Source organism: Eubalaena glacialis, chromosome 15 (assembly GCF_028564815.1).
Source record: "Eubalaena glacialis isolate mEubGla1 chromosome 15, mEubGla1.1.hap2.+ XY, whole genome shotgun sequence".
Classification (NCBI taxonomy): Eukaryota; Metazoa; Chordata; class Mammalia; order Artiodactyla; family Balaenidae; genus Eubalaena; species Eubalaena glacialis.
In genome coordinates this window covers 85,070,336-85,094,976 of record NC_083730.1, presented here as the reverse complement: position 1 = coordinate 85,094,976, position 24,641 = coordinate 85,070,336, and the positions used below count along the sequence as shown (strand labels likewise).

The 24,641-nt window shown below is 37.8% G+C and overlaps 1 protein-coding gene across 1 annotated transcript in view; it reads left to right on the top strand.

Moving 5' to 3' along the window:
* The window catches only part of RAD9B (RAD9 checkpoint clamp component B), a 34,057-nt gene extending 13,728 nt beyond the window's left edge, over positions 1-20,329 (top strand). The window contains exons 5-11 of the mRNA XM_061169916.1: positions 534-633; positions 3,627-3,733; positions 7,480-7,586; positions 7,672-7,736; positions 8,296-8,418; positions 9,598-9,835; positions 20,201-20,329. Of these exons, the coding sequence (XP_061025899.1) occupies positions 534-633; positions 3,627-3,733; positions 7,480-7,586; positions 7,672-7,736; positions 8,296-8,418; positions 9,598-9,835; positions 20,201-20,329 (869 nt within the window). The remainder of the gene's footprint in view (positions 1-533; positions 634-3,626; positions 3,734-7,479; positions 7,587-7,671; positions 7,737-8,295; positions 8,419-9,597; positions 9,836-20,200) is intronic.
* The last annotated feature ends 4,312 nt before the right edge of the window (positions 20,330-24,641 follow it).

Genomic DNA, 24,641 nt, shown 5'->3' with positions numbered 1-24,641 from the left:
TCTTCTGAGATCAAGTACCTATCCCATAGGCATAGTGTGAGGATCAGAGGTAATGTACGTACAACATATCCTGCAGTTGCTGGTACATTGGGCCGTAGCCATAATTGCTCCACACCCCTCTTCTCCTCTCAGAGGGAAAGAATTCACAGACTGGATGCTCAGGTTTTACTTTTAAAGTTCCCATCCAAAAGTATCAGTTTGGATGAAAAATACTGAAAAAGAATCATAGATGTATGATCTGTATTGGGCAATTACTATTTTACACACAATTTAAGAAATTACCTGTATTTCAAAAGAATGTGGGAACTGTACTGCCTAATTGGTTGGAGGGTGTGACATGTTACATGGTGTCCACTAGGGAGCGATAAACACATTAATTAAGGGATAGTGCTTCTTGTGAGCTTTGTGCACCTGTCAGATATTAAATATTACTTTAATTTTATTATTTTAATCTGGCTCTGAAACTTAAAGACTTTTAAAAATCTGTTAATTTTGCACTTAAAATTATTAACGGGTTGCTTTATTTTTTTAAGGTATTACAAGGATTCATAATGTGTGTTTTCAAGAAAGTCAGCCTTTGCAAGTTATTTTTGAAAAGAATATGTGTTCTAATACACTAGTGATTCAACCAAGGTAATGAGTTCTCTGTTGTTTATTTTTATTTTTCTGAATAGATTATGGTCACAGAGTGAAGAATTAATAGCCTAGAGCTTTTAAATCAGTTAACATTTTTTTAAGCTAACACTGGACTTGTAGAAATCACCTTACAGGATCAAGAGGAAACCTTGAGAAAGATAAAAGTAGATAATAACTGCCTAATGGTAGAAATAATAATTTAGTGGCCAAAATGTTCTAGAAGTATCCCATCAGTGGCTTTCTACATCAAGTGGTATTAAGAGAAAAATATATTATCTAATAATACTTTGCATTTATATGGTGCCTTCTATCTGAGTCTTAACACACACAGCATGAGGAAATTTTAACACTTTTTACATGAACTGATTTTATCCCTAAGTGTTTGTTTGTTTGTTTGTTTTTTCTAGAGAATGAGTGGGACATATTTGTCAGTGAAAGGTACTCAATTTTTCAGTTAAGCTGTAGCTTAAACATTAATTACTTTGTAAGCCAAAATATATTTTATCCTTATTGTTTTTTAAATTACAAAAGAAATACGTGCTCCTTGCAATACATCTAAAATTTATAGAAGAGTGCAGAGATGAAAAATGGAAGTCTTTCTCCTCTACTTGCCGCATATATCCCACTTGGCAGGGGTTTAACATCTATTAACAATTTGGTGTATATCCTTCTATATCATCTTCTATTTATAGCCAGTCTTTCTATAACTTTCTTTTTCCGTATAGCTATGGATATCTTTCTTCCTCTCTTTTTCTCCTTCTCTCTCAAATTTATATCACCTACTAGACACATACATAGTTTTTTAAAAGAAAATGTCCTACTATCCTTATTGTTTGGCAACTTCCTTTTTTAGTGTCTATGTCAGTTTAGTTAAATCAATTTTATTCTTTTTAATGATTGCATAATTTTTAATTGTATGAGTGAACCATAATTTAGTTACCCGTTACCCTATTAGTGAAAAAGTTGGTTGTTTCCGACTTTTTGCCATCACAAACAATGCTGCTAGTAGTGCATAAGATAGTGTATTAGTTACCTATTTCTGTGAAGCAAATTTCCCCATAACTTAAAGCTTTAAAAAAACCCAGTTGTTTATTACTTCAAAATAATAAGTGTGGCTTAGCTGGGTGCTTTTGGCTCAAGGTTTCTCATGAGGTTGAAGTCAAGCCGTCAGCCAGGGCTGTGGTCTCATCTGAAGGCTGAACTTGGAGAAATTCACTCCCAAGCTCACTGACATGGCTGTGGGAGGCCTCAGAAAGTCAGCTTCTAAGCTCACCCATGTGGTTGCTGGTAGGCGTCAGTTCCTCACCATGCAGGCTGGCCGATTGTCCTCACAACATGGCACCTGGTAACCAGAGAGAGAGAGAGAGAGAGAGGGAAAGAGAGAAGGAAACTCCTATTATGGAAGACATAGTCTTTTTTTTTTATATATATTAAAAAAAAGTCATTTTTTTGGTGTTTATTTTATTACTAGGGAGTTTGAGCATCTTTTCATATATTTATTAGCAATTTGTATTTTTCTTCCTTTTTGAATTGCACATTCATGTTGTCATTTTTGGTATCAGGTTGTTTAGTATCTTGTACAACACCTCTCCCTTAACACTGGAAAAGTTTCCAGATTAATTTGGTAGGTGTTCCTGACATTTTGGCATCGAGAAACTCTGCTAATCTAATGTCTAGTAGCAGGTTAACACTAACATTACAGAAATTCTAAGAATCTCATTTTTATCTGACCTCACCTCAATTTAAAAAATAGGCCAGGGCTTCCCTGGTGGCGCAGTGGTTAAGAATCCACCTGCCAATGCAGGGGACACAGGTTTGAGCCCTGGTCCGGGAAGATCCCACATGCTGTGGGGCAGCTAAGCCCCTGTGCCACAGCTACTGGGCCTGCGTTCTAGAGCCCGTGAACCACAACTACTGAGCTCACATGCCACAGCTACTGAAGCCCACGTGCCTAGAGCCCGTGCTTCATAACAAGAGAAGCCACCACAATGAGAAGCCCGCGCACCACAACAAAGAGTAGCCCCGGCTCGCCGCAACTAGAGAAAGCCTGTGCGCAGCAATGAAGAACAAAACAAAACAAACAAAAAATAGGCCAGAACTTTTAATGCAATAATAAAAAGATAATAAATAACCTAACTAAAAAATGGGCAAAGGATTTGAATGGACATTTTTCCAAAGAACGTATGCAAATGGCCAACAAGCACATGAAAAGATGATCAACACCATTTGTTGTTAGGGAAATGCAAATCAAACAATTTTAAATCTGTGAATTGTGTAGAACGTGAATTATATCTCAGTAAAGGTGTTTTAAAAAAGGGAGCCCAGGATGAAAGGGCATTTGGGATGTCAGGACAACCTTGAAAGAAATAGTTAATAATCTAGGACAAGTGACAAAGGGAAAGAGAATACAGGCAGCAGACTGCTTGTAAACCTCTACCCCTCGACTGCGTCTCCAGCATAGTTCACCCCAGTTCTGTTTGAACATCTCCATTTTCTACTATCTCCCTTAGGAGTATGATTCCAGGTCATTTTTGTTAAAAAATGTATTGGGTATGTGAAAGCATAGAATTAAAGATATTTTATTCTAGTGTTTGGTTTATTTTGCAGTTTTCACATGTTTTACTTAGAACATATTTTGCTATTCTCTTGGCCTTCAAATGATGTTGTAATTCTTTCTTTTTTTTTGGCCGCAGCCGAGCGGCTTTCAGGATCTTAGTTCCCCGACCAAGGATTGATCCCAGCCCCCAGCAGTGAAAGCACCGGGTCCTAACCACTGGACTGCCAGGGGATTCCTAATATTGTAATTTTAAGATATACTAAAAATATAGCAGCTCATATAGAAGAATGAAGATAGGTCTTTTGGGTAGATTTTTCTAAATCCAGGACAATTAACCTATTTATTTCCAGGTTAAAGATGAGTTCCATTTAATATGATAATTTCTTTCTGTTTGTTCTTCAAATAATGTACTACTGTCCCTTACATTTTATAGAGTGCTTGCTGAGGCAATTGTTCTTTTTACATCGAGTCAAGAGGAAGTTACTCTTGCTGTTACTCCACTGAACGTTTGCATTAAGAGTTCTAATGAGGAATCAATGGGTAAGGATTATATCTGTCACTGTGCTTTGATGGAATATTACTTCCTGGCTTTCCTGATTACTGTATGGTTATACAGCAAATATTAGTGACATAATACTTTTTCTTGTCTAAAAGGCAGTAAAATGTAGAAAGATCATTAAAATTTTTAAGAGACCTGAGAAATTTGTCACAATCAGTAATTAAAATACTTGGCTTTGAAATTCAGATTGTTTTAAAATTAGGAAAATGGGACTTCCCTGGTTGCACAGTGGTTAAGAACCCACCTGCCAATGCAGGGGACATGGGTTCGAGCCCTGGTCCGGGAAGATCCCACGTGCCGCAGAGCAACTAACCCATGAGCCACAACTACTGAGCCCGAGTGCCACAACTACTGAAGCCCGCGTGCCTAGAGCCTGTGCTCTGCAACAAAGAGAAGCCACTGCAATGAGAAACCTGTGCACCGTGAGGAAGAGCAGCCCCTGCTCGCCACAACTAGAGAAAGCCCGCATGCAGCAGTGAAGACCCAACGCAGCCAAAAATAAATAAATAAACAAATAAACAAATTTATTAAAAAAATAAAATAAAATAAAATTAGAATGGTTACTGAGAAAAATATTTTTTCAGTTAAAATTTTAAGGTCTATTTCTCATCCTTTGTATTTAGCATAAAGAAAAATTAAGAGGCCAGCAATCCAGTTGAGATGATCTTTGACCACATAAAAAGGAAAAGTAGCTTTAAGTTAGAAATGTAAGATATTCCAGATGGCAAATATATAGGGCAGAAAATGTGAATATTTCTTAATGAATGAAATATTATTATTATTATTTTAATTGGTCTAGAATGTTGCCTAGGAATCGGAATTTTTTTTTTTTTAAATTAAACCTTTCTTACAACACTTCTTAATTTTATTTATTTATTTATTTTTGCTGTGTTGGGTCTTCGTTTCTGTGCGAGGGCTTTCTCTAGTTGTGGCAAGCGGGGGCCTCTCCTCATCGCGGTGCGCGGGCCTCTCACTATCGCGGCCTCTCTTGCTGTGGAGCACAGGCTCCAGACGCGCAGGCTCAGTAATTGTGGCTCACGGGCCCGGTTGCTCCGTGGCATGTGGGATCTTCCCAGACCAGGGCTTAAACCCGTGTCCCCTGCATTGGCAGGCAGATTCTCAACCGCTGCGCCACCAGGGAAGCCCCGAAATATTATTTTTTATAAATTTATTTATTTTATTTTTGGCTGTGTTGGGTCTTCGTTGCTGCGCGCGGGCTTTCTCTAGTTGCGGCGAGCGGGGGCTACTCTTCCTCGCAATGAGCGGGCTTCTCATTGCGGTGGCTTCTCTTGTTGCGGAGCACGGGCTCTAGGTGCGCGGCTTCAGTAGTTGTGGCACGTGGGCTCAGTAGTTGTGGCTGGCGGGCTCTAGAGCGCAGGCTCAGTAGTTGTGGTGCACGGGCTTAGTTGCTCTGCGGCATGTGGGACCTTCCTGGACCAGGGCTCAAACCCGTGTCCTCTGCATTGGCAGGCGGATTCTTAACCACTGTGCCACCAGGGAAGCCCCAACGTGAATATTAAGTCAGCTCTTCTAAGAGTTATACAGATGGAATGGAGAAACTAAAGCATGATTAAGTCAGGAGTTTTGCTATTAAGGAAATTTACTAGGGTATTTTGGGCACAACTTGTCTGAGACTCTTTGACCTTGGATTTTTTTTTTTTTTGGTGATAGCAGTAAAGAAAGAATACAAAGGAAGAAACATTATTTTGAAGTGAAAAACCAGTATAACCAGGGCTTAAGTTGGGTCAGACGACTTTGCAGGGTCTAGTTTGTGCCAGGTTCTGTTCTAAATGGTTTACATTTCTGAATCCATTTGATCTTCGTAACAAGTCTGTGATGTAGGTACTATTAGTATCCCCATTTTCTGTATGAAGAATATGAAGCACAGAGAAACTAAGTGACTTGCCTGCTGTCACACAGTTAATAAGTGGTGGATTATGATCTGAATATAGACTGTCAGGCTCCAGGACTTAGTCTCATTACCACTGTGCTCTTATTTCTTCTCTCAAAGTCCCATCTAGCATTCTGTTTTGGCACTCAGGGGTGCATGATCTGGAAAATATATGCTTGGCTAGTGAAAGGGTCTGTTTTATATTCATAATGCCATCTCTGAATAAATGGCCATTTATTCAGACACTGTCCCTTGTGAGCAGCTTTCTAATGAGTAGTTATAGTTATGGTTAACTGGGGACCCAAGTGTTTAACTTTATTATTGAACTTACTCTATGCCAGCACACTGGGAGTGACATGAGCCTTCTTGTTTTAAAATTAATTTTTTAAATATTCTGTTTCATATTCTTTTCCATTATGGTTTATTACAGGATACTGAACATAGTTCCCTGTGCTATACAGTAGGACCTTGTTGTTTATCCATTCTCTGTATAATAGTTTGCATCTTCTAGTCCCAATCTCCCAATCCAGCGACACCCCCCAACCCCGCCGCCCCCGGCAACCACAAGTCATGACATGAGCCTTCTTGATTGAGATGAAGGTATTTGTAAGGTATTGTTTGGTCCTTTTAAAATATATATACCATTTCTCCTTTGTTCTTACACTTACATAATTCATGTTCATTGCAGAAAATTAAAAACACATAAAAAGCACTAATAAAGTCACCTGAAATCCCACTGTCTAGAGACAAGTACTCAATAGTTTGGTTCATCTCTTTCTATATACCTTAGATCTGACAACAGGAGATTGGTTTAGTGAAATACTATGAAGCTATTAGAAGTAGTCTTGGGAGTTCCCTGGTGGCCTCATGGTTAGGGTGCGGCGCTTTCGCTGCTGTGGCCTGGGTCCAAGCCCTGGTCGGGAAACTGAGATCCCGCAAGCCATGTGGCGTGGCCAAAAAAAAAAAAATAAGTCTTGTGTGTGTGTATATATACATTTCTTTCTCTCTGGGTGTGTATGTCAAAGATGTTTATTGAAGTTAATTTTGTAGTGGAAAACACAAAACACCAACACACATAAATAATTAGGAAAATGTACTTATTGACATGGAAAAATAGTCAGGATATATTATTGAATAGATTATAAAATGGTATGCATAGTATGATCATATTTTCATTTTAAAAAATGCACATAAAAGTTTAATTAAATATTAGGGAACAAAATTCAACACCTCTGGGGGAAAAAAAAATTCAGCACCTCTGTTATTGTCTGTCTTTTGGACGATAGCCATCCTAGTGGGTGTGAAGTGTTGTCTTATTGTGGTTTTGATTTTCATTTCTCTAGCAACTAATGATGTTCAGTATCTTTTTATGTGTCCTTATTGCTTATTTGTATATCTTCTTTGGAGAAATGTCTGTTCACATCCCTTATTTTTCACTTGAGTTATTTGTCTTTTTATTTTTCTCCCCTTTTCATATATATGATTTCAAACATTTTCTCCCATTCTAAGTTGATTTTTACTTTTTTTTTTTGGCTTCCCTGTGTGGCTTGTGGGATTGAGGAAGCGGAGGCTGCCAGTCTCTTAAGGCCTGGGCCCAGACCAGAAACTAGCACCAGGTCACTCCACCATATCCTATTGGTGAGAGCAGATGAAGAGCCCACTCACCGCAGATTCAAGGGGAGGGGACATAGACATAGACCCCACCTCTCAATGAAGGAATGTCAGATAATTTGTGGCTATTTTTAACTTATCACTTATGCTTATATTTTCTTATCAAAATTTAACAAATACCTCTGGAACTAATTTTATTCTTTACTTTCCTATAACATTGAGCAGATTTGACCAATTCTGTATACAGTGAGATGTTTGTTGGGCCAGATGAGTTTGACTTCTTTCAAATTGGAGTCGACACTGAAATAACATTTTGCTTCAAAGAACTGAAGGTAAGCCAAAATTTGTGTCCAAATAGAATTATCAATGGCAATTTTTAATAAAGATTTCACATTTTTCCCCTTTTTTTCCTTTCAGGGAATGCTGACATTTTCAGAAGCTACACATGCTCCTATAGCCATTCATTTTGATTTTCCTGGGAAGTAGGTCCTTGGGAAATTTCTGAGTTTGTTTCTTTTTCTTTTGTCATACATTAATAATAAAACCCTTTGGTTCACTTTGAAATTAATTCACACCTCAGGAATTCCTTAACTTTACTAGCAACACTTATCAAACTAAAATTTTGAAAGATGTCATAACCTAGAGTTCTTTTTATTGGTAACTTGATTTAGAAAGATATATTATTCTGAAGAGTAAAAACATTTATAAACTTGACATATTGAATAAATTGCCGAATTAGAAAATTATACATGGCTTAAACAAGTTAAATCTCTATGAAACTATGGTACTTTATATGATATTTCAGAACTAAAATTTCAGAGAGATTGGGCTAGGATGAATGTGTTTTATGAAATTGGATGTGATGATTTCTAAGGACTCTTTTAGTTCTTAGGACTGTCTCAATTTGTGAAAAGACAAGACTTCTACTGTTTCTTTTTACTCCAAAATTAAGTATCATTTTTTAATGTTTTCCCAATGTCCATCAGAAAATGAGTGTGAGTGTGATGAGTGTGATGTTTGCTCTGACTTTGCCTTTTTTAGACCCATGGCTTTAAGTATTGACGATATGCTATTGGAAGCCAACTTTATTTTGGCTACATTAGCTGATGAGCCAAGTAGAGCATCTTCTCCACAATCACTGTATCTTTCACAAAAACGAAAAAGGTAAGGCCATGTTTTAACGTCTTTATTGGTTGGGATAAAGCCATTGCAGTCTTATTCTGAAATAATTCAATGGCATTCATTTAGGAAACAATTGAGGATGAAAACATTAGAAGATCAGAAATTTTAACTGAATCAGGAAAGCTCCAGGAAGACCTAACTGTAACAGAGAAATATCACCCATCTTTCACTAGATATTTGCTTTTTCTCTTACGATCACAACTTAACAGGACTGCCTGGTTTATCTTTGTCGTTACCTAAAACTCATTTCCATTTTCGGTAGTTGTTTTTTAGGAGTGATATAGTGTTAAGGTTCACAGGAAAGTTTGTATTCACTACCCAGAACTCTCTTTCTTAGAGAGAGAAACAGCCATTGCTTTTCTTTCTTTTTTCCCCTTTTGTCTCTCTCTTTTTTTTTTTTTTTTTTTTTTTTAAATTTTGGCTGCGCTGCGCGGCTTGAGGGATCTCAGTTCCCCGACCAGGGATTGAACCTGGGCCACGGAAGTGAAAGCACCGGATCCTAACCGCTGGACCACCAGGGAGCTCCCCCTTTTGTCTCTTAATAACTTTTTTTTGGGTGGAACGTGCTTCACTGTAAAAGTAACATAAACTTACTATGGGAAATTTGGAAAATGCAGGAAAGTACAAAGAATAAATTAAAAAACACCAACAATTTTACCATCTAGTGATAGCCACTGTTAATGTTTGGCACACTGTGTTTTCTTTCAGACTTTTAATTTTGCATACAGTTGCATTTTAAAACAAGATTGGGGCATATAGCATATGTAGTTTTGTATTCTGTTTTTTCCCACAAAATATTATATTGTGAACATTTTCCAGTATTGCTGATAATAACTTGGAAACATGATTTTTAATGACTCTATACAATTTTATCATACAGATATATTGTAATTTATTTGACTTTTTGCTAACTTCACCCTATTACCGTGTCACAAGATTGTCTCATACACATTGGGTTGCTTTACTGAAAAATTTGAATCTGTCAAGAGAATTTCTAAATAATCATGTATGTAAATCTTAACTTTCAACAATTAGTTCAATGTTATTTCAGTATATTCCCTAAACCAGTGTTATTGTCATCCCATATTGATCCATTAGTTATATAAAAATATATCTTTCAAAGTAAACAGTTCATTCATTTAACCTCTATTAATACCTCAGGTCAGAGCTGATACATTCAAATTCAGAGGCTGGTAAAAATGTAACCAGCAAGGATGCAGAGTATATCTCGAGAAAAGCAGTACCCAAAAGGCTTTATTCTGAGACTCGCACGAACACCTCTTCATTGGAAAACTGTGGCGGCCCTTTAACGGAAAGAGCAAACGGAGACATTAGTGAAGTACCAGAAAGCAGTGTCAGTGACACGGAGGAAGTGCCAGGATCTTCATATCTCAGGAAGGTAAAAGAAAAACACTGAGACACAACTGCATCTCAGTCAAGAATTCTCATCATCCGTCTCCCTTTGCAATCTCCCTGCCTCAGCCCACCCCCAATATCCGGGAAATTAATTTTATTATTTTTTGATAGGGGAGAGGTGAAACCAGTCTGACATGGAGAAAAGGCTGATTTACAGAATGTCAATACAAAATAGTTAAATTGCTCATTGAGTAATTCTAACAAAGTATATTCAAATAGAAATTTGAGTCACTTGTTTTAAAGAATAAATTATGATTTCTTATAGCATACTTATCTTTGAATACAAATAATATGCTAAAGTCATATACTTTGTTTTCTAAAATACATGTCCTTCTAATTTTATTTTTCAAGTTTGGTTGGGAAATCCTTTATTCATGGTAGTACAAATGTAAATTTCATCACAACAAACATCACAAATTCCTTCATAGTGGTGTCCCAGTTAAGAACATTATTATGTCACCAACATTTTACTAGATGGATGATAAACTTCACAAAATGCTATAGTGTTAAACCTTAAGAAATCCACTGAACTGAAGATAAACATAATTTATTAGAAGTATCAAATAATGATAGTCCCTGTTTTACATATTTATATTAATGTTTTATTCAAGCTTGTTTTGCTGTTATTATTATTGGTTTGGAAATACGAGTTTCTTAGAGTTAGAAATAACTCTAAGGAGAAATAATATTACTAAAAGTCACTACTTCCACTGTATGAAGACTTTTAGGGTAGTAAAATTGGATAGTAAATTCCACTTATTATTCAGTTTGATGCCACAGTGTTTATTGAGTACCTGTTATATGCCTGGCACTTATGGCAATTTTCTCTTCTCGTGAATTACTAGCTTGGCCATAAAGTGAAAACTGAAATCTGTCTTTTCATTATACAGAAACATGTTCCTCGTCCTGTTTTTTGGTCACACATATTGTGCTTACTTTTTCACAGGCAGCAACAGGAACACATTTTCCTGCTGCTTCACTTCCCTGAAATTCACTAAGATTGCCAATTTCCTCACTAGGCAAGGTGACATTTAGAGCTGTAAGCTCCATGAGTACCATTACAGCACTCTTTTCTTCAAATTTCCTATCATGTCACTTAAATTCTAAATTCTAAAAAGAAAGTTCTATTTTTAAAGGGAATTATTTGCCTTAACTCCTGCAAAAATGAAATTACATTATGGGTAAATAATTTAGACCATTATCATCTTCTATCTGAACTACGGTGAGCCTTCCGATTGACCTCCATGCCTCCATTCTCCTCCACTCTGGTTTCCTCCACAGTGTACCAGAAGATTCTTTTGAGACCTTATATTTACAATGAGGTATAGGACTCCAGAGCACTGGCTCTAGAGTTTCTGGGTTGGAATCTCTGTCTTGCCACTTATTAGCTGTGTAACTTGGATAAGTTACTTATCTTTGCTTCAATTTTCCTTCTGTTAGTAAAATGGGAATAATAATAATGCTACCCGGTTGAATTGTTGTGAAAATTAATTGGGCTAATACATGGAGCTGGCACATGGTCAGTGCTCATTAAATGTTAGTTATTGTTATACATCACTCTCCTGCTTTTATTGTCTCTTGGATCATTCTGCTTCTCCCATAGGATTTCACCTAAACTCCTTGGAATGGCATTCAGGGACTTTCCCTAGGGTATTTAATAAAATCTTCTCATTTCCTCCCCTGAGGTCCAGTTCTAGCCCTTCAGAGTACGTTTTAATGTCTAGTAGAGTTAGTATCCCTTTGTAGATTTGGTCAGTTTTTCCTGGCTATTCCTGAATGTGTATTTTTTACTTGAACTTTAATATCAACTTATCTAGCTCCAGAAAAAGTCTATTGGTATTTTTTTTATTGGGCTTTCCTTAAATTTCTGTTAACTTGGGGATGTTAAGTGACACCTTTATGATGTTGAGTCATTCTATCCAAACACAGGCAATATATTTCCACTTGTTCAGGTCTATTTTTGTGTTTCTCAGGAGTGTCTTAAAATGTTTCTCATATACATTTACACATTTAAGTTTATTCCTAAGTAATTAACCTTTTATATTGCTATTGTGAATAGTTTCCTCTACCATTATGTTTTCTGACTGCCGATTGTTTGAGTATATGAAGGCTACTGTTTTTTTGGTGTTAATTTTATATCCTACTACCCTTCTGAATTATTTTATTGTTTCCATTAGTTTTATCATTGATTCTCTCAGGGTTTCCAGACACGCTATATGTCATTTTTATATAGAGATAGTTTCATTTCTTCTTTAATCTCTCCAACTGACTCTTTTGTTCAGTTGTATTAGCACATAATCTCTAGTACAACATTAACAGTGGAGAGAGTGGGCATGCTTGCTTAGTTCCGATCTTAGTGGAAACATTCAGCAAACGCTTTTGTGTTCTACTTTTGTTCATACTATTGCTCCTACAGTCTGGGGTGATAGTATTCCTTTTTTCACTGTTCAAACCCCTACCCACCCTTCAAAGCCCAGCTCAAGTGATACGTCTTTTTTTGAAGTCTTCTCATTCTAATCAAATCATTTTGTTTGTTTTATTCATTATTAATGTCGTGTAATAATTTAATAAATATGCTTGTTACTCCACTAGGTAGATTGTGAGCTCATCAAGGGCAGGCCTGAGTCTTACTCATCTCTGTATTCCTAGTGCATAGCCAGTGGTTGGCAAACCTTCAGCCCCGGTTTGGGATAGCCTAAGAAAGTTTTTAAAATCCCTCAAGTAGTATCACAAAATTCCAAAATGAAATCAATTTTAATTCACCTTATTTAAACAAATAAATAATATGGTAGTATTCTACTTTGGGAAAGGGGACTTTCAAAATTAAACTATTGTAGAGGAGTATTACTATATTCTAATATTCAAATGACCAATATTTTTTTCCATTGTGGATTTTCAATAAGTTATACACAGCTCTCAGGGGCACCAAAATGGGGGAAATATCTATATTATTATCATATTTTTTATTGAAGTATTATTGACCTACAACACTATGTTAGTTCTAGGTACAGAACATAATGATTTGATATTTCTATACATTACAAAATGATCACAATAAGTCAATAGCAAATTTAGTGCAGTTTTCAAAGACCAAAGTCACCATACAAAGTTATTATAATATTGTTGACCAAGAGATCAAGAGATCACTGAAGAAGTCAAAGAGGAAATCAAAAAATACCTAGAAACGAATGACAATGGAGACACGACGACCCAAAACCTATGGGATGCAGCAAAAGCAGCTCTAAGAGGGAAGTTTATAGCAATACAAGCCTACATCAAGAAACAGGAAACATCTCGAATAAACAACCTAACCTTGCACCTAAAGCAATTAGAGAAAGAAGAACAAAAAAACCCCAAAGCTAGCAGAAGGAAAGAAATCATAAAGATCAGATCAGAAATAAATGAAAAAGAAATGAAGGAAACAATAGCAAAAATCAATGAAACTAAAAGCTGGTTCTTTGAGAAGATAAACAAAATTGATAAACCATTAGCCAGACTCATCAAGAGAAAAAGGGAGAAGACTCAAATCAATAGAATTAGAAATGAAAAAGGAGAAGTAACCACTGACACTGCAGAAATACAAACGATCATGAGAGATTACTACAAGCAACTCTATGCCAATAAAATGGACAACCTGGAAGAAATGGACAGATTCTTAGAAATGCACAACCTGCCGAGACTGAACCAGGAAGAAATAGAAAATATGAACAGACCAATCACAAGCACTGAAATTGAAACTGTGATTAAAAATCTTCCAACACACAAAAGCCCAGGACCAGATGGCTTCACAGGCGAATTCTATCAAACATTTAGAGAAGAGCTAACACCTATCCTTCTCAAACTCTTCCAAAATATTGCAGAGGGAGGAACACTCCCCAACTCATTCTATGAGGCCACCATCACCCTGATACCAAAACCAGACAAAGATGTCACAAAGAAAGAAAACTACAGGCCAATATCACTGATGAACATAGATGCAAAAATCCTCAACAAAATACTAGCAAACAGAATCCAACAGCACATTAAAAGGATTATACACCATGATCAAGTGGGGTTTATTCCAGGAATGCAAGGATTCTTCAATATACGCAAATCAATCAACGTGATACATCATATTAACAAATTGAAGGAGAAAAACCATATGATCATCTCAATAGATGCAGAGAAAGCTTTCGACAAAATTCAACACCCGTTTATGATAAAAGCCCTGCAGAAAGTAGGCACAGAGGGAACTTTCCTCAACATAATAAAGGCCATATATGACAAACCCACAGCCAACATTGTCCTCAATGGTGAAAAGCTGAAACCATTTCCACTAAGATCAGGAACAAGACAAGGTTGCCCACTCTCACCACTATTATTCAACATAGTTTTGGAAGTGTTAGCCACAGCAATCAGAGAAGAAAAAGAAATAAAAGGAATCCAAATCGGAAAAGAAGAAGTAAAGCTGTCACTGTTTGCAGATGACATGATACTATACATAGAGAATCCTAAAGATGCTACCAGAAAACTACTAGAGCTAATCAATGAATTTGGTAAAGTAGCAGGATACAAAATTAATGCACAGAAATCTCTTGCATTCCTATATACTAATGATGAAAAATCTGAAAGTGAAATTAAGAAAACACTCCCGTTTACCATTGCAACAAAAAGAATAAAATATCTAGGAATAAACCTACCTAAGGAGACAAAAGACCTGTATGCAGAAAATTATAGGACACTGATGAAAGAAATTAAAGATGATACAAATAGATGGAGAGATATACCATGTTCTTGGATTGGAAGAATCAACATTGTGAAAATGACTCTGCTACCCAAAGCAATCTACAGATTCAATGCAATCCCTATCAAACTACCACTGGCATTTTTCACAGAACTAGGACAAAAAATTTCACAATTTGTATGGAAACACAAAAGACCCTGAATAGCCAAAGCAATCTTGAGAACGAAAAATGGAGCTGGAGGAATCAGGCTCCCTGACTTCAGACTATATTACAAAGCTACAGTAATCAAGACAGTTTGGTACTGGCACAAAAACAGAAATATAGATCAATGGAACAGGATAGAAAGCCCAGAGATAAGCCCACGCACATATGGTCACCTTATCTTTGATAAAGGAGGCAAGCATATACAGTGGAGAAAAGACAGCCTCTTCAATAAGTGGTGCTGGGAAAATTGGACAGGTACATGTAAAAGTATGAAATTAGAACACTCCCTGACACCATACACAAAAATAAACTCAAAATGGATTAAAGACCTAAGTGTAAGGCCAGACACTATCAAACTCTTAGAGGAAAACATAGGCAGAACACTCTATGACATAAATCACAGCAAGATCCTTTTTGACCCAGCTCCTAGAGAAATGGAAATAAAAACACAAATAAACAAATGGGACCTAATGAAACTTAAAAGCTTTTGCACAGCAAAGGAAACCATAAACAAGATGAAAAGACAACCCTCAGAATGGGAGAAAATATTTGCAAATGAAGCAACCGACAAAGGATTAATCTCCAAGATTTACAAGCAGCTCATGCAGCTCAATAACAAAAAAACAAACAACCCAATCCAAAAATGGGCAGAAGACCTAAATAGACATTTCTCCAAAGAAGATATACAGATTGCCAATAGACACATGAAAGAATGCTCAACATCATTAATCATTAGAGAAATGCAAATCAAAACTACAATGAGGTATCATCTCACACCGGTCAGAATGGCCATCATCAAAAAATCTAGAAACAATAAATGCTGGAGAGGGTGTGGAGAAAAGGGAACACTCTTGCACTGTTGGTGGGAATGTAAATTGATACAGCCACTATGGAGAACACTATGGAGGTTCCTTAAAAAACTAAAAATAGAACTACCATACGACCCAGCAATCCCACTACTGGGCATATACCCTGAGAAAACCATAATTCAGAAAGAGTCATGTACCAAAATATTCATTGCAGCTCTGTTTACAATAGCCAGGACATGGAAGCAACCTAGATGTCCATCACCGGATGAATGGATAAAGAAGATGTGGCACATATATACAATGGAATATTACTCAGCCATAAAAAGAAATGAAATGGAGGTATTTGTAATGAGGTGGATGGAGTTAGAGTCTGTCATACAGAGTGAAGTAAGTCAGAAAGAGAAAAAGAAATATAGTATGCTAACACATATATATGGAATCTAAGGGAAAAAAAAAAAAGGTCATGAAGAATCTAGTGGCAAGACGGGAATAAAGACACAGACCTACTAGAGAATGGACTTGAGGACATGGGGAGGGGGAGGGGTGAGATGTGACAGGGTGAGAGAGTGTCATGGACATATATACACTACCAAATGTAAAATAGATAGCTAGTGGGAAGCAGCCGCATAGCACAGGGAGATCAGCTCGGTGCTTTGTGACCACCTAGAGGGGTGGGATAAGGAGTGTGGGAGGGAGGGAGATGCAAGAGGGAAGAGATATGGGAACATATGTATATGTATAACTGATTCACTTTGTTATAAAGCAGAAAGTAACACACCATTGTAAAGCAATTATACTTCAATAAAGATGTTTAAAAAAAAATAGTTGACTGTATTCCCCATGCTGTACATTTCATCCCCATGACTCATTTATTTTATAACTGGAAGTTTGTACCTCTTAATCTCCCTCACCTATATCACTCATCCCCCCACACCCCTCCCCTCTGGCAACCACCTGTTTGTTCTTTGTATCTATGAGTCTGTTTCTGTTTTGTTACGTTTGTTCATTTGTTTTGCTTTTTAGATTCCGTATATAAGTGAAATCATACTGTATTTGTCTTTCTCTGACTTATTTCACTGAACATAATACCTTCTAGGTCCATTGATGTTGCTGCAAATGGCAAAGATTTTATTCTTTTTTGTGGCTGAGTGATATTCCACTGTGTACACACACCACATCTTCTTTATCCATTCCTCTATTGGTGGACACTTAGGTTGCGTCTATATCTTGGCTATTATAAATTATGCTGCAATGAACACAGGGGTGCAGATATCTTTTTGAGTTAGCGTTTTTGTTTTTTTTTCTGAAAAATACCCAGGAGTGGAATTGTTGGATTGTATGGTAGTTCTATTTTTAAGAGAATATGAATATTATTTTTAAATTTTTATAATAATTTATCTTCTTACCCAATTCGTATAGGACTTGGACTAATTCCAAGTTGTATGGCCATTCATAAACTTTCTCCATTAGAAGACTGTTATATACCAGGGAAGGGCTTGATCATCCAGCCATGAAAGATTTAAAGGCCAAAGAGTAGGTAGGGAAAAAAGGGGGTAGCAAATGACATTTACCTTAAGTCAATGGCAAATTCAGGGCAGCTCTCAAAGTCCAAAGTAAACTAGTAGGTTTTTAGTTTAATATAGCACAATAAGCATTATGAAGAGCTATTTGCACATGATATTATACATTGAACAGACACAGATGCTATCATTAGGTCAATTCCAGCCTTTGGATCTTGACCTTGGTTAACACTAGACTCTTCAGAGGCAACTGAGACTATGCCTCCAATTAAAATCAAAGCCAGTGTATTAGTTTCCTATTGCTGCTATAACAAATTACCACAAATTCAGTGGCTTAAGACAACACGAATTAGCTTACAGTTCAGAAGTCCAAAATGGGTCTCACAGAGCTAAAATCAAGGTGTTGGCAAGGCTGTGTTCCTTTGCGGAGACTCTAGGGAAGAATCTGCTTTCTTGCCTTTCCTATCTTCTTGAGATCACCTGCATTCTTTGATTGTGGTTTCCTTCCAGCTTTAAAACCAGCAACGGCCGGTCAAGTCCTTTTCACATTGCTTCACTCTGATGCTGATTCTTCTCTGCTTTTCACATTTAAGGATCCTTGTGAGTCCACTGGGCCCACCTGGATAGTCCAGGTCACTGATTAGCAACTTTATTCCATTTGCTACCTTAATTCCCTTTTGCCATGTGATATAACATATTCACAGGCTCCTGGGATTAAGACGTGGACATCTTTGGGGGCGAGGGCAGGCCATCATTCTGCCTACCGCAGGCTATATCACAGCTAATTTGGGGTGTTTCATCTGGAGCAAGGGTTCAACAGCTGCTGTCAGAACTGCCCCATCCAGAGGGCATCTTCACCTTCTGATGTGTGAGGATGAGCCAAGAACAGGGATCATTCATTTATTCATTCTTGCTACCTGCCATGCAACTCCCACAGGTATTTGTTGAGGGCCTTGTGTTGTAGATGTGGGGTATACAATGGTGTGCAAAATAAACAAGAAAGGTTCCTAAACTTGATTATAGACTAGGAGGGAGATAGACCTTAAACAAATAGTCACATGACTAAATATATGATAATTTTTAAAAACCTGTGGTAAGTTCAATAAAGGAAAAGTTTAAGGTGCTTTGAGAGGATTTAAGGTATGAACTGACCTAATCTAGGAGGTCAGAAAGTCTTCTCTGAAACTGGTGTTTGAGCTGAACTGGAAACGATAAGGTAGTAGGGGGGAGTTGAGTGGATATGTGGCATGTGCAAAAGCCCCTGTGATGGAGGGAGCGTGGTGGTTTTAAGGAACTGGAGGATGACCAGTGTGGTTAGCAGGCAGATAGCCAGGGGGAAACAATGGCACAGGGTGAATGAAACTAGAGTAATTGGTGAGTGCCGATTCATGCCAGATGTAAACAGCCATGTAAATGGCCATATAAAGTACTGTGGCATTTAAAGTATTTGAAGGATTTTAACAGGGAGGGCTGCCAGAGTTGAATTTTTGAAAGATAACTTTAGTTGCAGCTACTATGTGCAGAATGGGGTGCAGTGAGGCAAGAATGGAAGTTCAGTTGTGGCATCTGAGAGATGGTGATTCAGTAGCAATGGAGAGAAGTGGCCAAAGTAGACAGCTAATTGAGGAGGTAGAAGTAGCAGGACTCTGTGATGGATTGGTTATGGGGCTTAAGGGAAAAGGAGGTATCAAGGTTTGGAGCAACAGGTTCAGTGCTCACTAAGATCATGAATTCTATTTTGGACATGTTAAGTGGCAGAAATCAAGTAGGTAGTAGGATATATGAAGATCAAATTCTGTGAGGCTCCCTGGCATATACATACATAGTAATTTCTGCCAGCAGTGTGAATGAAAGTTCCTAGGGAGAGGGTGCAGGGGAGAGTACTGCCATCATTTAAAGCAGTGGTTCTTAACCAGGGCCAGGGGACGTTGGGCAATGTCTGGAGACAATTCTGGATGTCACAATTCAGGAAGGAGGGTGCTACTGGCATCTAGTGGGCAGAAGCAAGGGATGCTGCTCAACATCCTCCCATGAGCAGGACAGCCCTCACAACAAAGAAGCATCAGGCCTCAAATGTCAGTAGTGCTAAGGCTGAGAAACCCTTATTCAAAGGCTGGGTAGAAGAACGCAAGCCAGCTGGAAAGTCTAAGAGCAACCAGGAGAATGCAGCATGAGGAAGGTTTGAGAAGAAAGTGTCAGAGTGACTATCAAGTGGGATGGAGACTGAAAGTGGTCATTGGCTTAAGGATCTGGCAATTTTTGGTGACCATCTTGAGAAGAGCTTCTGTGTGAGGGTAGGGAGCTTTTTTAGATAGAAGAATAGGAGAATGAGAAAATGGAGAAAGCAAGTGTAGACAACTCTACAGCAGAGGTAAGGATGAAGGGAGGAAGGGAATGAGGCTATTTATATATTTTAATGAGAGACATTTGATTATTTTAAAATGCTGACATTCTTATCCAGTAGAGGAGAGGCATGGGAGGGGCTGGGAGTCAGAGACAGGGAGAGAAGGACTGGCTCTAGTCAGGAGTAGCTGCTTCTGTAGCAGCAGGAGGGAAAGGGGAGAAGATGGATGGAGTCGAGCAGGATGGCCTGCAGAGTCTCCCTTTATCTCTGTCTCCCACAGCCTTGATGTTAGTTTCTTTCTTTCTTTTTAAAATTAATTAATTAACTAATTTGGCTGCGCCGGGTCTTAGTTGCGGGACACGGGACCTTTGTTGCGGCATGTGGGATCTTTAGTTGCATTTGCTGCATGTGGGACCCAGTTCCCCGACCAGGGATTGAACCTGGGCCTCCTACACTGGGAGCGCGGAGTCCTAGCCACTGGACCGCCAGGGAAGTCCCTGGTGTTAGTTTCAGTGGCTCGGGCAGGGTGGTCAGAAGCAGACCACCGATCCCACACTGTGTGCCTTTGGAGTCCAGGGAAGGGTTTTATTTTAGGATGTTTTGGGCCACTCAAGAAGGTTCTGGGTATTTCATGAATCATCACTATTAAAGTTAGGGAGACCACCTTGGCTGAGTTTCTGAAAAGGGGTATTTGATGAGCACTAAATTGCTCTGAATAAACAGTACAGTTACTTTTTTCCCCTCCAGTTTTCTTGCATGTTCTTTGGAGCAGTTTCTTCTGACCAACGAGAACACTTCAACCACCCTTTCCACAGTGTGGCAACAGCAAGTGACAGTGAAGAGGACGTGAATAATGGCAGTTTTTCCACATTCTAACACTTAATGATGGCTGAGCTGGCCCCCGACCCATTTACTGGCTCACTTGCACCTCAAACACATTTTCACATGTAAGCCTCTGAAGATATTGTCTTGGACTTCCTTGAAATGGATAATGGGCTGCTGGTTTTCTAAACATCTTCTTATACAACAACCATATCTAGAAATAGCTGCTTGTCAAGTAAATGTAATTTGCTTTAAATTCATTGTGCTTCTTGGGAGGGAGAAGAGTTTTCTGTGCAGGGAAAAAGCTCATTAGAATTCTTCAATTCAGGGACTTCCCTGGTGGTGCAGTGGTTGAGAATCCGCCTGCCAATGCAGGGGACACGGGTTCAAGCCCTGGTCCGGGAAGATCCCACATGCTGCGGAGCAACTAAGCCCGTGCGCCTCAACTACTGAGCCTGCACTCTAGAGCCCGTGAGCCACAACTACTGAAGCCCGTGTGCCTAGAGCCCGTGCTCTGCAACAAGAGAAGCCACTGCGATGAGAAGCCCGTGCACCGCAATGAAGAGTAGCTCCTGCTCACCGCAACGAGAGAAAGCACACGTGGAGCAATGAAGACCCAACGCAGCCAAATAAATAAAATTTAAAAAAAAATAAAATAAAAAAGAATTCTTCAATTCAGTGCACATTCACACTGGAGGTTTTAGCATTTTCTTTCCCAGTTTTATAAAGGTATTTAAACTTTCTTTAGCAGCCATTTTGAGTGCATCAATATGGCTTGTAGAGTTCAGGTATCTTCTGTGTTTGATTGCAAACATTTGAGTTTTGGTGCTTTCAGACATAGTAAAAAGTTATGCATGTAATGCCATAACTTTTTTGGTCTATTGCTTGTTATATTTTGTTAAGATTTTAAGTAAAAAAATATGATTTTAAAATTTTGCAGTGTGACGCAGAAAAGAAGTGATGCCAAAAAATTATTTCTGTATTATCTGATACAGAACAGCAGCCTCCGCTGCCAAGAAAGCCTGGGTTTGGAGGGGAATGAGGTGGAAGATGAATGTCTCTGTTCTTTGCCTCTTTAAGAATTAGCTTCTTACCTGCACAGAATAAAAAATCTGGCACAGAAATATTGTTATATAACATCTTAGGATGTGTGCCTCTCCCTCTCCCAAACCTGTTTAGAGTCAATTATAACCTGACAAACTAGACTTTTGTAACACCTTAATTGTTAAGCCTGTGAAACCATCAAATCACAAGGAAATGTTAACTGGCAAGCAATTGTGCTTTAGATTTTGTAAGGAATTAATAAGACAAAGGTGGCTGAGTAGATTAGTAAACTTTAGAACTGTGAACAAAGTTCAAACTAAAACCAGAATGAGTTTGGCTCTTGTAGCTTGGTAATGAGTCATAGCTACCCACAGTAACCTAATAAAAACTCAAGTTCATCCCAAAATGTTCCTCAGTGAATGAAACTGGGCTTTCATCAAGCTTTTTTTGGAAACTGGCAATGCCCACATAATTTCACATTGTAGGCTAAAGATTTATGTATTTTTTGCTTACACTGATGACTAACACTGAATTTCACATATTCCTAATAAATGCAGATGACTACACGGAGAACATCTATACCCGAGAGTAACTGTAGGTCTCCTTGCTGAGGATGAAGTTTCTGGTTCGCTCATTGAAATGGGCCAGGGCAGTTTAGGCTGTGAAGGCATCATCATCATCATCAGTAATCACCTAGATGCAGCACTGGTCTGTAAAAGATAGTTACACTGTCAAATTGTATATAGTTTGGATTTTAGAATTTGGATACAGAATGCTAAATTTAAATGACACCAGATTTTTGTTTGACTTCACATACCATTTAGAAGATGCAAAAGCCTTCTCAGCTGGGAAACCATCTATATGTTACATTCAATTATTCATCCAGTTTGATGAATTTTTGAGGAAGCTAAACTGATGTAGTAAATGAGCTGGTGAAAAAGAGCCTTAGTGAATAAACTAGTAAAAGACAGAAATGATAGCTACAAAGTACGGAGTCACTGCTAGACTGACTAAGGGGCTTGGAAATGAGGACCTGATAGGGACCAACAAAATCAGTGTCAAGGGCCAGTGTCTTATTTTGTTACTACTCAAATTAAAAGGAGTACACAGATTAGTATAAATACTATATTTATTAAATATCTTTACAGTTTATTTAAATGTATTTACAGAACTATTCCTGCATAAGTTATACTTCAGACGTCCAATTCAGGTCATTGCCTCTTGGGTAAGACAAATAATGATAGTCTCAACAGAAAAAAGCAGCTCATTAGTATACACAAATTCAGACTTGCTTCATTATTTAGCAAACTACCTGCTTACAGTTAAAATTTTGACATGGACACTGTCGATTTTTAGTTGAGGAAGTTCAATTTTGCAAAGAATTTAATTTTTTAAACAATAGAATCCAAATGTTTTCTGTTTCACATTTTGTTTTATAAGCAGATTTTGGTTTTTTGATATTGCAAAATTTGTTAAATGCAAAAATGGGATAGTTTCCAGGAAAATTGGATGCTGTAGCTTCTACCAAAGATAGCTGGTATAAGGTGACAAGGAACCATGAACTTAATCAGAAGTACAAACATTTACAGTTCTAGCCAATCTTGTTTACAATCTCCAAAACGCTCAAAACTGACTCAGTGAATTCCCACAATTACTGCCTTGTTACATGATGTGGTATGTTGGTGGTACTGAAGGCGGTACTGAAGGCTACTATTCTATCCAGAACGAATGCAACCGATGGGATAAGACACTCGCCCATCATACAAAGCTCGAAATCTAGTTTCTAATCTAGTTACAGCCCAACTCCCAGACATACACACCTGGAATGGATTCTTTTGTGATTTAGTACCCATCAACCATGTCAAGCCAGTACAGTAATTCAGGACAAGTAACTTGTTTTCCCCACCTCATTTCTTCTTTCAGTTTTTAGGAGCCTATGGACTCTAATGCATATCCATTCGGTGAATTCTTTTTTGTGCGCAGGCAGCTTAAGTTCACAGGAAGAAATAAGGTTCTGATATGTTTAGAGTGCACACTTTAAAACAGAACAAAATAAAAATTTCAAGCATGTGATAAAAATATTGATTTTTATAATACAGTATTGCTTTATAAATATAGATGGAAAAGCTATAAACTTTACTGGTCTTTGGTGCATCCAGAGAGGGATAAATAATTTGCCATTTGTAAATTAGAAATCCAAATTCTCTTTTGTTATAAAAGTCCACTACGTGAGGCAAATGTATCAATATGTGTGTTTATACTGCTTGATTTAAAATACAATTAACACATCAAGTTCAGAATTAGACCCACCAAGTGGTATATCTCAGGCACACCCCACAAAGACTTGGGTCCTGTGACGTGGAAAATTCCAGTATGGGTACTACACAGCCTCTGACCACTGACAGTGGAAGGAGAGTTACTTGTTAAGCAGCACTCCAACAGACCCCCGCAGTCATAAAATTAAGTGCATAACACAAAAAGGGCAGGGGAAAAAAAGAGAAAATATTTTGTGTCCCAAATCTACAGGCCAGGTCCAAAGTCAGTTCCCCTGTGAAACTCAATTCTTGTCCCGCTATTTTCAACATCCCTGGAACAAACACATTGTCAATTTCTAATGCTCATTTCTCAAAAAAGACTAAGTTGATTAAATGAGTTGTGTAAAACACCATCAATCTACCTTTATGAAGATTGTGTTTGATGGGTTTAGATGAGTGCAGAGAAAGCCAGTGACCAGCACTGCTCTTACCAGGAATTAAATGTATGCATTGGAAAATTCATACAAAATATATCCAGATCATAAGGCTCCATACCTCTGACCAGAAATAATTAAAAACCCAACAAAAGAACTGAAGTTGTCAGCCCAAGTGTAAATGTATTCCTTCCAACAAAACCCTTCTGGATGCAACTTTCTTTACTTTTTAAATACTCAGAGACTGCAAATAGTTTGTGCAAAATAAATACCCCGCCACTTGCCACTCACGCTTCTGTGTTTTATCACAGCACAATGGATTCTCATTATTTAAACAGAGTCTCTCTCCACCCCCCACCCCACCCCCATCTCCTCTACCAAAGAATTCTGTTTTGTCAAGTTAGGGTAGTTAAGGCATTCTGACATGTAATTAAAGGTGATTCAAAATAGATATCTAACATTATGCCAATTTAGGAATAGTAGATAAATTACTGAACGGCTTACAAATGAATAACTCATTCTTATTATAAATGAAATGCCTGTTACAAGCATGATGCATTGAAATATAGTAATGACATGTACATGGTACATGTTAAACAATTTTAAATAAAACAAAAGCTTGACAGTTACTCA